At 61.3% G+C, this 17,214-nt stretch overlaps 1 protein-coding gene across 1 annotated transcript in view; it reads left to right on the forward strand.

Annotated features, from left to right (window-relative positions):
• The window catches only part of ATG16L2 (autophagy related 16 like 2), a 41,911-nt gene that overhangs the window by 21,858 nt on the left and 2,839 nt on the right, over positions 1-17,214 (forward strand). The window contains exons 8-17 of the mRNA XM_067539089.1: positions 3,108-3,170; positions 3,452-3,560; positions 5,414-5,519; positions 6,331-6,401; positions 7,989-8,060; positions 11,134-11,254; positions 13,667-13,772; positions 14,879-15,028; positions 15,321-15,368; positions 16,969-17,070. Of these exons, the coding sequence (XP_067395190.1) occupies positions 3,108-3,170; positions 3,452-3,560; positions 5,414-5,519; positions 6,331-6,401; positions 7,989-8,060; positions 11,134-11,254; positions 13,667-13,772; positions 14,879-15,028; positions 15,321-15,368; positions 16,969-17,070 (948 nt within the window). The remainder of the gene's footprint in view (positions 1-3,107; positions 3,171-3,451; positions 3,561-5,413; positions 5,520-6,330; positions 6,402-7,988; positions 8,061-11,133; positions 11,255-13,666; positions 13,773-14,878; positions 15,029-15,320; positions 15,369-16,968; positions 17,071-17,214) is intronic.

Here is a 17,214-nt window from a genome sequence, read left to right on the forward strand (position 1 = left end):
TTCCTGGTCTGGTTTGTAAGGCCCAGAGGTGCCAGCGAGAAAATCTCTGATCCTCTTGATGGAGCAGCTTCTGGACTCATCCAGGCTTCAAAGGGATAAGGCCACAGCAAAGCAGAGACTTGGGAGACGAGGGGAAGGGCAGCTATTACTATGTGCTGCGTGTGAGAGAGGAGACTCCCCCCCCCACCTGCAGTGAAGGGGCTACATCGTGTGGGACGGTCCCTGTTCCACGCTGGAAAGGAAGGTGGAGGAAAGTCTGTGGCTGCTTAAAAATAAAATGACCCCGGTGCACTATCCATGGAATCCTAGCAGACGAGGATTGGAAAGGACCTCAGGAGGTGTCTAGTCCAGCCCCTGCTCAAAGCAGGACCAACCCCAACTAAACCAGCCCAGCCAGGGCTTTGTCAAGCAGGGCCTTGAAAACCTCTAAAGATGGAGATTCCACCACCTCCCTAGGTAACCCATTCCAGTGCTTCACCACCCGCCTAGTGAAAAACTTTTTCCTAATACCCAACCTAGACCTCCCCCACTGCAACTTGAGACCATTGCTCCTTGTTCTGTCACCTGCCACCACCGAGAACAGCCCAGCTCCATCCTCCCTGGAACCCCCTTTCAGGTAGTTAAAGGCTGCTATCAAATCCCCCCTCATTCTTCTCCTCTGCAGACTAAACCAGCCTAGTTCCCTCAGCCTCTCCTCATAAGTCTTGTGCTCCAGCCCCCTCATCATTTCTGTTGCCCTCCACTGGACTCTTTCCAATTTGTCCACATCCCTTCTGTAGTGTGGGGCCCAAAACTGGACACGATACTCCAAATATATTGTCACCAGTGCCGAACAGAGGGAAATAATCACTTCCTTCCATCTGCTGGCAATCCATGGCTCACATATTTGCCCTGTGTGTATCTGTGGTTCTGAGGTGCAGATTCACCAGCGAATGGGCCCGGGGAGTCCCCCAGGGGGCGATGTGGCTGTGCGACTAGACTCCGTCCCCGTTCCTGTTTGATTCCTCCCCGTTTCCATCGTTATCGTTTATTTTGAAGCACTAGGGGCGGGTGAACCGCCCGGATCAAACAAGAAGCGACCTGAACCTCTGCCCTCCCCAAACTCCAGTCAAACCCCAGCCCTGTTTGGGGATCCAAAACGTTTCATTTACTCTCTTGCTTCTGAAATTTGGCTGCTGTTTTTCAGGCAGTTCCTCTCAGAATGCCATGGTCAGCACAAGAGGCTTATCCTGTCCCTTGCCCAGTACCTTGCAGGCTCTCAGCCGTTCTGAGGGAGGCTGGTCAGAGCACAGGGCTGGGACCCAGGAGTTCTAGCCCTGGTGCTGGCACGGACTTGCTCTGCCTCAGTTTCCCCACCTTGCTCTGCCTCAGTTTCCCCACAGTAGGTGGACATGTGACATTTATAGAACGTCCTAACCTTGCATGGGAACAAGAAGTGCTCGTGGGAGAGTCTGTTCTCCAGACATTTCCAGCCTGAGAGGTTTGGCTGAGACAGGGCGTGGAAAAGCATCCAAATGGCCTGGATTCTGCCTCCAGGCCACTAGAGTTTCCCCCATCACTAGTGCAGAAACTAGGTCCATTATCCAGCTCATTGCCCCCTCAGTCACACCTCCCTCTCTGGTTTCTCTTCGACACCGCATTCCTCTCCGGTGGGATGCTTCACTGGTTTTGAGTCACACCGAGCCGTGTGGACAACACAAGAGCATTCCCACCGCCTGGGAATTAGCCCTGCAGTCGCACGTGCTGGGCTGTGGATTCATTCCCGAGGGAAGAGGTCACAGAGCCGTAGAGATTAGACAGAAAATGCCTGTTGGGTCCCAGCTACTCCATCTGCTTCAGCTAACGCTGGGCCATCCACTGGGGTGTATTTTCTACCTAGGCACTTAAAACCAGGCTGCCCCAAGCACTGGCGAGCACAGTGCCGGGGAAATTCCTGCCCCGATCCCTCCGAGAGGCGATGGATGGTGGCCAAGCAGGCCTGTCCCATCTCTGATTTCTGTGGTCCTCCCTTGGATGCCGGCGGGCCCTGCTGGTATGCGTAGGCAGAATGGCGAGGCAGAGCAAGCATGGGGGGAGATGGAGAAGAGCAGAGCGAGGCAGCCGTGCTAGGATCCGTCCACCCAGAGGGAAACCCTCGTCAGCTGTATGTTAGCCAAAAGGGAAAATGCAAGGCTTGGTCTCCATAGGAATGGCCCTGCTGGATCCGTCCCGGTGTCGGTCCAGCCCAAGCGCCTCTCTCTGCCAGTGGCCAGCGTCAGCTGGTTCAGGGGAAGGTGAGAGAACCCCACAGCTGCAGATAATCTGTCCGTGTCCTGATCCCTAACGTGAGAGGTTGGCTTCAGCCCTGACTCAGACGGTCCAGGATGGCCCTTTAACCGCCCTGAGCCCTATGCGTGCATGGGACCAGCCGGGCTGGCGTTTACCGCAGGAGCAGAGCTCGGGTACCCAACTCCCCTCTCCCTTCCTCGCTTAACCATCCCCGGACGAGTCTCCCCTATCGCAGACCCACCTGGGTGTGTTGCCAACGCCATGCTGCCGCCCCGGTGCACCTACGCACCCCCTTTCTCCCCTCGCCCCCGGTTCCGGGCCCAAGGGAGGGATATTGGCCTGAATACAGGACAGGATCGAGGTGGGGCCCCCGACAGGCAGGGGTGGGGAGGGGTCTTGCATGACTGGGTCCAGACTCCGAGAGAGCAGGAGCTTGCTCCTGCGTGGCCCAGCTCTTCCTAGTGGCCTCCCCCCAACAGCAGAAAACTCGATGCTAGAGGCCAACTCTCGGCCCCATCCAGATGAATGGCGAAACGCCCATTGATTTCAGGGGGTCCCAGATGTCGCGCCGGGGCTGAGAGGCGAAGCTTTGCCGTCCCCTTGAGCCGAGCCCATTCGTCTCTGCGGCTGCGTCGGGCGTGGAGGGCGGCGTTCTTCTCTGCCATCTGCTGCAGCCCCGTGAGCCGGCCTGCGTCCGCAGCTGGGTGGGAGAAGGGCACGTTGCCCTGTGGGCTGGGCGATCCGCTAACAGGCCGCGATTCCCGAAGAACGTCTCCGTCCCGCGCCCGGCCATGCTTTGCTCACCCATTACCTTCCTTTCTGTTTGGCTTTCGCTGTAGATCCGCCTCCGCTACGTCCGTGACTCTGGCCCAATGCGTGGATGTTTTCAAGGGTTTCTTGGAGTAAGTGTGTAGTGATGTGTCCTGCGTCGCGGGGGCCCGGGATTTAATTCACTTCCCAAAGGCAGCCAGCCTGGTCTGGGTGGCATTGACTGAACGGTGGGTCTAAGGGCGCCTCCTTTGCCACCCCCTTTTCCCAACCACCCCCCCTCCCCAGGCTGTTGGCACAGTGGCATGATCTCTTGCCGTTAAGACAGGATGCGGCTCAGCTGGGCTGGCGTCAGACCCCGTATCCCTCCGAGGGCCGTTTGCTTCTGTTGTGACCTGGCCCCTGCTCTTGTTAGTTTCAGGCTGAAACGAGGGAACTCCATCAGCAGCGTGTCGGAGGCGCACTACCGCTGCATGCCCGTCTGCCTCGTCGCCTGCCTGCCGTCCCGCGTCAGCGACGTCCAGGTAACGGCTCGGGGACGCGCGCGACAGGTGGACTGGTCAGCGTCTCCCTCCTTCTCCCGTTAGCCCGTTGTGCTGCCGGTCTCTCGCTCGCTTGCTTCGCTCCCACTCGCGAGCCAGGTAGCTGGTCCACCCCCTCCAGCGCTGTTCTCTGCAGCCCCTGCGTTCAAGGGGGCTCTGGAAAATGGTCAGCCTCTGCCCTTGCCCACGAGAGGGACTCTCAGCCGCTGCTCCCAACCGTGCTGGTTTCTTCTCTTCTGCGTCGTTTCTTCTCCCACCCTCAGCACCGGATCCTCTGAGCAGCTGCCAGTCATGCATTAGGTCACCAGACTAATGTCTGTCACGTGTGTTCTCTCGTCCCCCCAGGGAGAAGGGCGTGCGGTGCAGAAGGGGCTTGGTTTTCAGGGGTTCAGGTGGGGTTCGTTACGACACCCCTTGCTCTGTGTTTTGTTTGTGAAGGTGGGTCCAAGACATGAGCCTGGCAGCAGGAAGGGGGGGCTTGGGACGGGCCTGAGTCCCTGGGGGTGTTTGTTCCATGGTCCGGGACCAGCCCCCGAGAAGGTTCTGACCGTGGAGAGCAGCGCTGGGCCAGCGGGACAGCGTGGCCGACAGTGACCCGCTCCGAGAGCATGACGGGATCGCGTAGGTGTCCTGGGCCCAGGCCACGGGGCGCTGAAAGATAAGGATAGTGACCGAAAGGAGGCAGGCCGGCCGTCTGCCTGGGGCGGCTTAGACCCCACAAATCCTGTGTCTTGGAAGGGGGTGGGACTCGCTGACCCTGGCGGTCCCTTCCCCCCTACGGTTCTGTGATCTTGAACTTGAACCACTGTCCTGTGGGAAGCCAGGGTGGGGGGTGCCTGGTACCTGCTCGTGGCATCCTGTGCCGCTGGGGAGACGTGTGCTGCCAGGTGTTTCCTTCAGAGCCCCGTGCGCTGGCTGGGAGAGCTGCTGACCTCTGCCTGCTGCACAGGGTAGATGCCCTGCCTCCTTCATAACCTTCTTCTCGGAAGGTCACAGGCCCAGCAACTTAACACCCAGGTAGGCTACAGAGATCAGGTCCGTTTCATTCGTAGTCTCCTCTAGCTGGCCAGCTGTGCTCAGATTGCAGCATAGATGTTCCCTGCATGGGTGTGCAATGCCCAGCATGTAGGAACGGAAGAACAGCTGCAGGGGGTCTAGCCCAGGAACCTGTCCTCCTACAGTGGCCAGGGCCGGGTGCTTCAGAAGGAATGAACAGAACCGGGCCATTTATCGAGTCGTCAGCCCCCGGTGCTGCCTTCCAGAGACTGGCTGTGCGTTGGGCGAAGAAGTCGGTCCTTCTGGTTGTTTTACACTTGCTGCCTATTCATTTCATGGGGTGACCCCCGGCTCTTGTGTTATCTGGAGGGATGAATAACGTTGGGCCCCTGATGTCAGCTGGGCCCATTAGATGCTAGTGGGAGCCTCCTGGTAATAGCTGCCCTGTGGGGCCAGGACCTGCGATTTGTTGTGGGAGGCGGATGGAACCAGCGGACGCGAGAAGCCGCAGGAGACCTGGCTAGCAAACCGTGGCCGGCAGTCGTCAGCCGGGACCTCCACTGCCCTGACCATGAGAGTCCTTCCCACGCGATGTGCCGTGGGGTCCTCTCCTTCCTGCCTGGCACCGGATCTGGAGATGGGAAGCGAGCTGTGACTCTGCTAAGCAGGGCCACGGAGAGGGATGAATCAATGTGGCAATCCCAGGCGCCCTGCCCTGGCCATGCCGCCCAGGAAGGCTGGCGCCCGGTGCCGGGTCACGGATCCCAGGAGACATTCACCCTCCTGGTTTCAGCCTGGCAGCCAGCCTCCCCTCTCCTGTTCTCCTTTCTCTCTTCCAGGAGGCGCACTTCTCCGAGGTGAACGCCGTCAAGTTCAGTCCCAGCTCCAATGTGCTGGCCACGGGCGGGACCGACCGACTCGTCAGACTCTGGAACGTGGCGGGAGGTAAAGCCACGGGCAGCTTGCTGCGTCCGGCCCCTGGCGTCAAGTACCGCAGCGAGCCGGGGGTTAACGTGAAGCAGCCTGGTGAAGGCGGAGGGTGGCTGAGAGCTCACTTCCTGTCTCGTATGAAGCCGCGTTAGCGGGTGGTAATACCCTGCCCTAATGGGGGTCGGGCTGAGCTGCTGACCGTCTGGTGCGGGCTGGTGAGTCCTGCCATGCCAGTGACTGTGCCCCCACGCCTGCAAGGGCGGCCAGTCCTTGATGCCTCCTCCCATGACCGCCCAGCCCTTTCCTGCCTCTCCAACAGCTGGCGTAATAGCGAGCTTGCGTCCCTGTTGTGCGCTTGCTCCAGACACACCTCAAATCGCTTCACCTCCCCTTTTAACAGGTTGGGAGTTCTCCCTTTGCTGCACGGAGGTGCAGCTGTCTCTGGGGTGGAACACGGCAGCTCCTAGACAGAACACAGCAATACAATTTAAGCCAGCCAAGAGAAACTTGGCGTGGCCAAGTGGGAGGCTCCCTGGCCTTGAAATTCAGACCCAAGCACCCCCCAGGTCCTGGGTGTTCTCTGCTTAGAGGCATTGCTATGTAAATAATCCCCATTACATAGAGAGGGAAACCGAGGCACAGAGAGGTCAAGGGCTGTTTTTTAAAGTGACCCCTGATTTGAGCCGTCTGGTTCTCAGCGCTGCCGAGGGCTCGCAGCTCCCAGCGTGCAGAGCCTCGGGAACTGGGCTTGTCCCTGCGGTTGTTAGGTCTGTCCCCGCTGCCCCGGTGCTGCTAATCACGGTGCTGTTTGTCTGTCCGCTCTCAGGGAGGCTGGAGAGCCGGCAGACCTTGGAAGGAGCCAACGGCAGCATCACCAGCATTGAGTTTGATCCATCGGTGAGTCAGGCACGGGGCGTGGCGTGGCTAGGCCGACCCTGTTCGGAGCTGCAGGCCGCCTCTCTCAGCCGCCGCCTCCCCTGACTGCGAGGAGGGGGCTGTCGAAGGGCAGGAGTCATTCCTGGGGAGAGGAGAGGTGGAGGAGCCAGGCCAGGGGAAAAAAATTAGGCCAAAGGCCTGCAGGTTTTTTTGCCTAGCCTGGTGAAGGACGGGTTGGTCTCTGGCTTCCTCGTGGCGTATCAGTGCCAGAGCCTGGCATAGGGGGCAGGTCGCCAGGTTCCTCTCGCCGCTCCTGGAGCAGCCTCCGGGAAATGTCTCCTGCCGAACTTGGAAGGTCTCAGGGGTCGTAGCCATGGGGCCAGGGAGAGCTACGGGGCTTCTGAGACCTCTGCTCGTCTCTGAATAACTCAGGAGCCCCTGGGGTACAGGAAGGAAACTGTGACATGTCAGGGGACCCCAGGGCAGGAGAGGGAGGGTGCTGAGAAGCTGGAGGGGGAAGGTCGCTACAGGCTCCGTTGGGGGCTACGGGGTGCGGCGCGGGAGCGGGACCCTTCAGCAGTGGTATTAGCTGCACAGGATCTGTCCCTGGTATTGCCACCGCGGGGAGGTGCCAAGGACCTGTCTTCTCCCCGGCAGCCATGGCAGGGCCATGGCCTGGTACGTGCCCCCCCCAGGCCTTGTGGCTTAGCTTTGTAACAGTGCTTGTGAAAGGCCAAATGGCAGCCCTAGAGAGTGACAGGGCAGATGTGAGCCAGGCGTCCGGGCCAGCTCCCCCCCAGTGGCTTGGATTCAGCGCGCACTGAAGGTGCTGTGCCGTCGGCAGGAGGGTTTGCACAGCGTGGGCGCTGGGTGGCAGCAGACGGCTGCGGAGAAGAGCCAGCTCCTGGATTGCCAGCTCCCGCTGGTCCAGTACAGCAGATGATCTCCAAAGCCGGGCTTTCTTCCAGAAACCAGCCGGCGCTCAGGTGTTAGCTAGCGGGGTGCAGGGGAGAAAGGGGGTGTTTGGAGAGCCTCGTCCAGTCCGGGAGGGGGAAGGGGCTGGCTCCCCTGCCCTTGTGAGCTGTGGTAGTGCGTCAGGCTGTGTCCGGGAGGATCGGGCAGGTGCTTTTGGGACGATGGAAGGGGAGAAAGGCTGCAGGGTAGACGGGGCAGGATGTGGGGCGACCCGGGGCAGGCAGCCCAGGTGGAAGATCCAGACCACCTAGCGAGGTGGTAGCATCGATCTGCAGCCGTCATCTGGGACTCTTCATGCTATAGAGGCAAGCAGCTGAATCCAGCCTGTCTCGGACTCAGCCAATATTCCCGATCCAAGGGAAACCAGGGGGCGGGTTCTGTGCGGGATTCCTTTGTCCTGGTCTCCGCTGAACCCACGGCAAACATCCCGGATGCTGTTGGAGCAGCTGAGTGGCTGGCAGAGGGGAGCTGGCTGTTCTGGAGCGCCCCGCGGTGAGGCGTGGACCCAGCTAACGGCGCACACCTGCCATCTGTAGATCCCAGCTCTCCATGACCCCCGGCAGCGGCAGGAACCCCCGTTCACGCCACTCCTTCCCTGGCTGTTCCCATCGACTCCCTTTTCCTCCTTTTCAGGGGTGCCAGGTCTTGGCGGCCTCGTACAACAAGGCAGTGCAGCTGTGGCAAATCAGGGACTGCAAATCCAAAGTAAGTGCCGCGGGGTCCTGCCTGGATCCCTGCCTTTCGAGTGGCGGGGGACGGCGGGGGGGGGTGACTATCCCCTGCTGTCTGGGGAATGATCCAGAGAACTGGGGGAGATGGCGAGGACTGAGGGCCACCAGCTGTGTCAGATGCGCTCAGCTGAAGCAGACCCGGGATGTACGGGGGGTGGGTGTCGTGCCCCTGATCTCTATCTCTGGCACACCCCCCTTGCTGGTACCCTGAGCCTGCTTTTCTGACCCCAGAGCTGCCAGTCAGGTTAACTTATCAGCGGGGTGGCCGCAGCTAAAGGTCTGCTCACATGCTGTTGGCGGGCAGGGCCGGTTCTGGTTGCCCCTGGATGCTATGAAGATGAGCTCTCCTGAATTTAGCACGTGTGGAAGGGGCTCGGCCGGAGGCAGTGAACTGGCCCCGCTCCAGTCAGTCAGTGCTGGCATCCCCATGTTAGAGGGGGAAACTGAGGCACGGAGCTGTTACCCGGGGTTCTGCCAACCCGAAGTCCGGGGTCACTTTACTTGGTGCGAGGTGGTGTCGGGAAATAGCCAAATGGAGACACGGCCGTCCAGCCGACAGATGGCCGAGTAGAAACAGTACAACACAGGAGTGCTTTTACGACAGAGTTCGACTTGACTTAGGCTCCAGCACAACACGAGCGTGCTCTTACTTTAAAGCTAGACTTTTACTTAGGCTCAAGCACTTTACACACGTCCGCAGCAGGTTAGCAAAACACCCCAACCCTCAGCCCTCAATAATTACCGACCTCTGGGGCGGCTTTCGAGGGGAAACAGCGACGAGGGATTTAGGCTCCTGACTTCCCTTGAAACCCAGGGGAGTTGGGAGCCGAGACACCTTGGAGGGTCTGGGCCTCTGGGCGGAGCGCGGGAATCCCCACCCCAATCGGGCATCCTGGCTGCATTCACTTGAAATCGTGCCCCACCCCACCCGGCCCTGCTGCAGCTGGGCTCAGAGCTGGTGCAAAGTGGCTCTGATGGCGCGGAGATAGCGCTGCACAGATCCACCCCGGTGGAGGATCCGGCCCTGGGAGGCCACAGAGCTATTTCCCAAGTCCCGCCGGGGCTGGCAGCACTGGGGTTTTAGGACTGACCGGCCCTACACCCGGATCTGCGGATGGGGCCTAAACGAAACCCCCGCTGAGTCTCCCCACGGGAACGCTTCCTGCCCATGGTGCTGCACGCTCAAACCCTCCCTCCCTCCCTGCTGGGGTGACGCTGGCCTCGCTGGGAACAGGTGTCACCCGGGATTTCAGGAGCTGTCTCCAGCCTGTGTAGATGGGTCGGTTCCCCTGGCTGGAGCTGCGCGTGGCGTTGAATTAATTCGCGGTCAGATCTAGGCTCCTTTTAGTCCCGGCTTTGACGTGTGCCTTCCTGCAGGGGCGGCTCAGCGAGAGATTCTCGCAGCAAGCCAGCGGCTAGTCTCCCGGGGCTCGTGGTGCGATCACCCAGCAGGTCAGCAGCAGAGCTCAGTCTAGAAAGGGAGGACATTCCTCTCGGCAGCTCTCTTCCCGCCCTGTGTTCTGGAGCCGCACCGGTCTGGATGTGGCTCTGTTAACGTAAAGCAGAGCAGCTTCCAGGCTGCTCCAGCTCGCGCTCTGCTCCCCACGGGCCCTGGAAACTGAGAAGAGCTGGAGTGCGCTGCACTCCGCCTGTGCCCGCGAGCTGGGGGCTGAAAGCAAGCCTATTTCCAAGCTCTCACACCAGCCAGGAAAAGATTTCTGAGGCTATTTCCGCCCCCTATGGGTCTCCTGAGGAGCAGAGAGGAGCTGTGGTGTAACTGCGGATTAGCTCCCTGCTCTTCTGGCTCCCAGCCTGGGGCCCCGGCCACTAGGTCCCACGGCCTTTAAATCCAGCCTGCCCACGTAGGAGGAGGAGAAGGACCCGGGCGTACCAGTTGATCACAGGATGACTATGAGCCGCCGTGAAAAAGGCTAACGCAGTCCTAGGATGCATCAGGCGAGGTATTTCCGGCAGAGACAGGAAAGTGTAAGACGTTGGTGAGGTCTGGAACAGTGCATGCAGTTCTGGTCTCCCATGTATACGAAAGATGTATTCAAACGGGAACCGGTGCAGAGCAGGGCAACTAGGGTGACTGGAGGAATGGAAAACCCGCCTTCTGAGCAGAGACTCAAGGAGCTTGGCTTGTTTAGTCTAACGAAGAGAAGGCTGGGGGATACGATTGCTGTCTGTAAATACATCAGGGGGTAAACACCAGGGAGGGAGAGGAGCTATTTAAGTTCAGCGCCAGTGTGGACACAAGAACTAATGGATGTAAACTGGCCATCGACAAGTTTAGCCTTGAAATTAGACGCAGGTTTCTAGCCATCGGAGGAGTGAAGTTCTGGAGCAGCCTCCCAAGGGGAGCAGTGGGGGCAAGAAACTTAACGGGCTTCAGGACTGAGCTTGACATGTTTCTGGAGGGGATGGCAGGCCAGGACAGCCTCCAGTGGTCTGTAGTCGATCTGCAGCTGCTAGTAGCAAATATCCCCATGGGGGTGGGACACTCGATGGGGAGGGCTCCGAGTTACTCCAGATGATTCTTTCCCAGGGGTCTGACTCTTTGGTCTTGCCCACGTGTTCAGGGTCTAACTGCTCGCCTTATTTGGGGTCGGGAAGGAATTCCCCCACAGCCAGGTCAGGTTTGCAGAGCCCCTGGGGGGGTTTCCACCTTCCTCTGCAACGGGGGGCCTGGGTCATGTGCAGGTCTATACTAGTGTAAACGGTGGATTCTCTAACTGGAAGTCTTTAGAGTCTCATAGACTTTAAGGTCAGGAGGGACCCTCGTGTACTGAGTCCATGATTTTAATGTTTTCATGCATTTCAAAAGAAACCCACCATCCCTGTCAATTCCTCAGCAGTTCCAGCAGGGGGCAGCATTGGGCTCTTGTTCCCTGGGTCGGGGTCCGGCAGATTTTTCTGTAACAAGACCCGTGGTGCTGCTCGGTTTCTTTGATTTTATTTTTCAAACTTAGACAATTGGGGCAGGAAATGAAATAAAAAAAACAAGCCGTAAACCTCTGAACATCCCCGGCTGTTGTGTTATCTAGGAGACGCTCACGGGACACGCCGACAAAGTGACGGCGGCCAAATTCCGCTCCACCCGCCACCAGGCGGTGACGGGCAGTCGGGACCGGACCGTCAAAGAGTGGGACCTGGGCAAGGGGGCCTGTAAGTAACTGGCTTTATCGGGCAGAGGGTTCCGCCTCTCACCAGCGCCCCTCCGCGAGGGGGCACCTCAGTCGCGCTCACACACGCCTGCGTGTCCCACGCTCCACGCACGCTGCTGGATTGTAGGAGGTCTAGAGCAGTGTTTCTTAACCTGGGGTTTTAGAGGGCTCGCAAGTGCAGAGCTGGTATTGGGGGTGGCAAGAAAGGGCTGGAACCACAGGGGCCATGAAACTAAGTTACATGCCTCAGCCCCGTGGGGTTGGGACTCAGGCTTCAGTACAGTAGTTTGGAAAGGTTAAGAACCACTGATCTAGCGGTTCGTGCTGCGAGAGGCACAGCCACGGAGCCAGAGGCAGCCCTTGGGTCGATAGAGCTTACGGTCTGAATGGGGAAACTGAGGCACCGACAGGGGACGTGACTTGCCTAGAGTCACGCAGCAGGGGAGTGGCAGATCTGGGAGCAGAACCCAGCTCTTTTGACGCCCAGTCCAGTGTCTCGGGCTAGCGGCCGTGATACAGTCTCTAATTATGCTGCGCCAGCGACCAGCCATTTCCCTTTAGCTCCAGGACAGATGCTTAGAGCAGAGGGTGCTGGGTTCTAGCCTAGATGTTCCATGTGCAGGGGGTACCACTGGGCCCTCGGAGCTCTGGCCGTTGCTGTTACAGCAGGTTCTAGCAGAACCTCTCTGTGGTCCCCGGGTGGAGCGCTGGAGGTCTTATCTCTAGTTGCTCTGGGCCTGCCGCAGGGAGACAGCCTGCCCTGTGGTGTGTAGGCCTCTCAGAAAAGCCGGCCAAGTGACCGTTTCTATTACAGTAATACCCCAGGGCTCCGATCCCCCGTGTGTCAGGTGCTGCACGCACAGGGAAGAGACAGTCCCTGTCCCCATGGCCTTACAGTCTGAAAGACACGCCCTGGCCCGGGGATGGGGACGAGCCATCCTGGCGTGCTTACATGGTGATGAATTGGCTCAGCTGTTACTTACATGGGATGGCTTTTTAACGGGGGCTAGAGGACATGGGGAGATGGGGAAGAGGAGCGCTCACGGCTGATCACCCGCCGGGGGAGACACCTGCCGGCTGTGCGATTTCGGGACGCGTTCCCGCTTCCCTCTGTGTGACGGATGAAATGTCACCAAGGGGGAAGAGAAGTGCTGGCTCTCAGTGGCTGGGTGGCACAGCTGTAGGAGGGAGAGTGTGGCCTAGTGGGCAGGGCACAGGACTCAGGCAGGGGGCCTGGGTTCAATTCCCAGCCTTGCCACCCAACTCACGCCGTGCCTCAGTTTCCCCAAGGGTAATGGCCTGCAGTTGGGGCCATTGTGCTGGGCAGTGAAACAAAGACAGTCTCTGCCCCAGGCAGTTCACGTACTGGCGTTAGGACAAGATGGAGCAGGTGGATAAACAGACAAAGGAGGGGCGGGGGACCTTGGGGCTGCTGTATTTACAGAGCGCTGCAGGCCTCAGAGGAGGCTGTGGGAGCTGGCAGCACCCTGGTTCTTGACCTCTGGCCCTCCCACCGTGTCTATGGTGGGAGCCAAGCAGGCGCCTCGCTGGACTAGCCAGGCGGGGGGTGGGTCCCCGGCGTGGCGAGCCGGCATTGCGAGTTTCGTGTCCCTCGCGGGGCGGGGGGGGACCCACTTGGGAAGTCCGGGCAGCTGCCGGAGCGGGAGCTTTCCCGGGACAGCTGTCACGCCAGCCCGGGACTTCTCCTCCGCCCACAGCTCTGCCGCTGCGTCTCGGACCCGGCCTGCAGCCCCTCACCGTGCCGGTCCTGAAACGCACCCACGGCTCGGCAAAGGCCCCCCATTACTGACCTCCCGCCCCGTTATCCTGGCTGTGGGCCTGCCCCCTGTTTGTGTCATTCCAGTCCTGGGGCTACTAGTGATACCCTCGGCGAGCCATTAGCTCACAGCCCTGTTGTGCTAGGCGCTGGACAAACCCGCAAGGGGTGGCCAACTCCTGCCCCAGAGAGCAAGATGGGTGGTGGGGAGGCAGGCGGAGGGTATCCGGGCGTGGGCCAGGCTGCCCTGAGCAGGGGTTCGCCCCTGGCTCCGGGATGCCGAGCGGTTTGTGCTGAGAACAGAACCACCCCGGGTCGCAGCCCACCGAGCCTGGGACTTGAACTCGGGGCTGGTGCGTGGGACCCAGTGCCGGGCCCAACTCTGCAGTGTGGCGGGGGCTCTGCCGAGGGGTGGGCGGGCGGCGTTGTCCAGCTGCGACGTGTCGGTGGATGATCTGTGTCCCTTACGCACGGTCAGTGCTTTCCCTGCGGGTGAAGGCTATTCCCTGCGAGGTGGCGTGGCCCATGGCAGAGCCCCCCGGGCTCTGGGCATTGCCCCGCCAGCCTCCACCACCCTGTTGTCCTAGCCCTTCCCTCGCCCCCGCCCCAATCACTCTGTCTGTGCTGCCCCCGCAGGCTGCAGGACCATCAACGTCGTCTCCTACTGCAACGACGTGGTGTGTTGTGACAACGTCATCATCAGCGGCCACCACGACAAGAAGATCCGCTTCTGGGACAGCAGGTGACTCCTCCCCCCCCCGGCCCGGGCCGGGTCGCTGCCAGGCAGGAAGCCCTGGCTGGGCTCCTCGACTCTCGGGCCCCCTTTGCTTGGCACTGGGTGAACGGGTGGGATAAAGCCCCGTCCTGCTGTTCTAGAACAGCTCCCTGCCTGCCCTCAATCCCTCCCACTCGTCCAGGGTCTCACGTAGAGAAAGGGGCTCATGAATCTCCCTGTTTCACAGGTGGGGAAACTGAGGCACAGATGGGCTAAGTGACTCGCCCAGGGGCCACAGAGGAAGTGAGTGTCGGAGCTGGGGTTAATGCTCTGGAGTCCCTCCGGGGCCTGTGCTTTGTGGGTTGGGCCTTGTGGCCGCTCAGCGGGCTACTAAGCAGTTAGCCCCCCTTCTGGGTATGCGCAGACCAGCCTTTCCGGGGTGACCTTGTGGGTCAGGCTCTGGCCTGGAACGTGGGAGAGCAGGGCCAGATTCCTGGCCCCCTGCACAAGTCACTCCCTGTCTCCGTGCCTCAGTTTCCCATCCATGATCTTGGGGCTGAGTGCGTCATGGGGGACCGTGGGATGGCTCTGTAGTGCTCAGATGCCGCTGTGTCAGTCGTCACACGAGCCCCGCGATCAGGGCGCCAGAGGTCCCCCCCCGGGCCGGCTCGTTGGGGCCTGGCCCGGCTCCGTGGTTGGGCTGGAGTGGGGCTGACGGCTGCAGGCCAGTGCCAGCTGGGGCAGCGCGGAGCGAAGGGGTGCTCGGGTGGGAGGGGAGGGGTGGGCGAGTCACCATTCAGCGTGGCCGGGCGTCTGGCTGCTCGGCGGGTCCCCCCCGGGTGTGTGAGTGCTGACCTGGTGCCATTCCCTAGCAACGGCTCCGTCCGGCTAATTAATGCCTGTAATTGAGCCCGGCGGCTGCCGGGTTAGCCGGGGCTGAATGCAATCGACGCCCTAGAGATCTGGCGTGTGCTGGAAGCGGGGATCCGAATGAGCGGGGGGCGGGCTGGTTCTGATCCAGCCAGGGCGGGTGGCTGCAGGGCCCGTGGGTTCTCCACGGGACGGCCGCGTGGCTGGCCTCTAACGCGTCCCCCCCCCCACTCTAACGAGGCCCCCCCCTTTAACGAGTCCAGGGGGCCGCGGTGCACTGAAGTGATCCCCGTCGAGGGCAAGGTGACTTCCCTGCACATCAGCCAGGACCAGATGCACCTGCTGTGCTGCTCCAGGGACGACACGCTGAAGGTCATCGACCTGCGGATGAACAACGTCCGGCAGGTGTTCCGGTGAGCGGCGGGGGCCAGCCGGGCGTGGCCGTGACCCCTGTCCCCTCCCGAAAGGTCCTCTGCCCCCCGGCCAGGGCCGGGCCTGTTCGGTCCCCCCGCCCCATCCAGCTCGGCCACCCCTCCTCCTCGAGGCGAGCTTGTGCCATCCCGGGGCCCGCGTCCGCGGCCGGCTGCCCTGCGCCCCACAAGGGAGCTTGTCCCTGCCCCACGGCGGGGCTCTGCCCCACGGCCCTCCGAGCCCCAGCCCTGGCTGACGCCTGCCCATTCACCAGGGCCTGTTTTGTGCCTGCAGGGCCGACGGCTTCAAGTGCGGCTCCGACTGGACGAAGGCGATATTCAGGTGAGCGGGGGGCCCGCTGGCTGCGCTCGGCGCTGTACAGACCGGGGAGCAGGCTCGGCCCGGCCCTCGGGCCGATCCAGGGGCAATGAAGGGGACACCCGCTGCCGGGGGTCACTGGGTGGGGGGCTCCTCCTGCGGTCCCCCACGATGCCCCGTGGCTGCTGCCCAGGCATGGTTGCTTCGGCTGGGGGCAACCTGAGGATCTGCCCAGCCGCTGCAGCCCCGTTCCCTGGCCGGCACCATCAGGGGCAGACGGGCTGGCAGCTCCGAGCGCCGGCAGGCCCCTTCCGCTCGGTACAGTGCGTCGGTGCAGCGGGCCCTTGGAGACCTCCCCAGAAGGGGAGGGGAGCCGGTTCTCCCCCCGGGCGTGGTAAGGCGAGCCAGGCCTCTTGGGCGAGCCGTGGGGTGATCCCGGCCATTAACCCCTCGAGGGCAGAGCAGCGCCGTGCTGCTGACGGCCAGCGGCCCCCGTGGCAGCGCGCCACGCGCGGAGCGTGGAAGAGCCGCTCAGGGAGCCTCGCTGGCTGCCCACGGGGAGGGTTCAACGTGTCAGTCTCAGCCTCACCCACCCCCCCCCGCCAGGGGTTTGGGGTCTGGGTGACAGGAGGGATCCCTCTCCCTGGGCTGGATGGGCACGGCTCCGGGGAGCGGAGGTGGCAGAACCCTCTCCAAGGCTCTGACCATCCCCCTGGGCCAGTGCCTGGACTCTCTGCCCCCCCGGTGATGGGACAATGGGTTCGTTTCTGGGGGGGTGGGGGGAGGTTTGAGGGCCAGGCCCTGCTGACGGATGTGGGGCAATGGATTCCCACGGGGGTTCAGTGGGACCGCCAACATTGCGAGTGCTGAGCCGAGTCTGGGCGGGACCCTCCTATTACCTGCCCTTCTGGTGCAGGGTTGGCCCCAACCCCGGTCCATCGTCCCCAGCCCCCTTTCCTTCCTCTCCAGGCCAGTGTTGCTGGTTCCTTGCGGACCCGTGGCCAGGGTCTCTCGGAGATGCTGCGGCCCTTTTCTAAGGCTGTCCCCCCCCTGAGCAAAGCGCCCAGTGCCCGGCTCTCTCCAGCCCTGCGGCCCCAGCGCGCTCTCTGTGGATGGCTTCTGCTTGTGGTTGTGTTCATTCTGTTGTCCTTGAGACAGCCCGAGCTGGCGTCTCCCACCTGCTGCTCTGTTTTCTCCCTGGTGAGGGGAACTTCCTCCAGCCAGGCTCAGTGCGTGACGGCTCGAAGGAAGGCAGAGCTGCCCCGGGATAAAGCTGTACTGGTGGGGAAAGGGAGGTTCGTGAGATTCTGTGCTGGCCCCTGCGGATGATGAATAAACAGCCCAGAACATGGTCTGTAGCTACCCTTAGTCTGCCCTGGGCTTGCAGAGCTGCACGTATTAGAGACTATAAACCTCGCCAGCTCTTTTCCTGCAGCAGGGAGTTCCACAGATTTGCTGCAAGCTCTAGTCTCAGCGTGCTTCTCTGGATGGAGCCCTCAAACCCCAGAACGGATTCTGTGCCTCACTGGACTGGAGTCCTTACGTCATGTGCCAGCATCCACTAGCAGAGGAGTCTGTGTGTGCTGAGCTCACGTTCTTCTCTGGTCCTTGTCCCCCTCTCTAGCCCCGACAAGAGCTATGCCCTGGTGGGCTCCTCCGACGGCTCCCTCTACCTCTGGAACATGGAGAGCGGGAAGCTGGAAGCCATCCTGTCTGGGGAGCACAGGTGACGCTCCGCTGACCCTTGGGGCAGGCGGCTGTCCTGAAGGGGCTAGGCTGAGTGTGTTAAACCAGGATCCTGGGGTCGGGCGGGCCCAGAGGCAGGGCAGGAGGGGAGCCTGCTCTGGCTGCTCCGTGGGGAAGGAATGCA

This window comes from Emydura macquarii, unplaced genomic scaffold, assembly GCF_026122565.2.
Source record: "Emydura macquarii macquarii isolate MOO-44397 ecotype Brisbane River unplaced genomic scaffold, CSIRO-AGI_Emac_v2 contig_509, whole genome shotgun sequence".
NCBI classification, from domain to species: domain Eukaryota; kingdom Metazoa; phylum Chordata; order Testudines; family Chelidae; genus Emydura; species Emydura macquarii.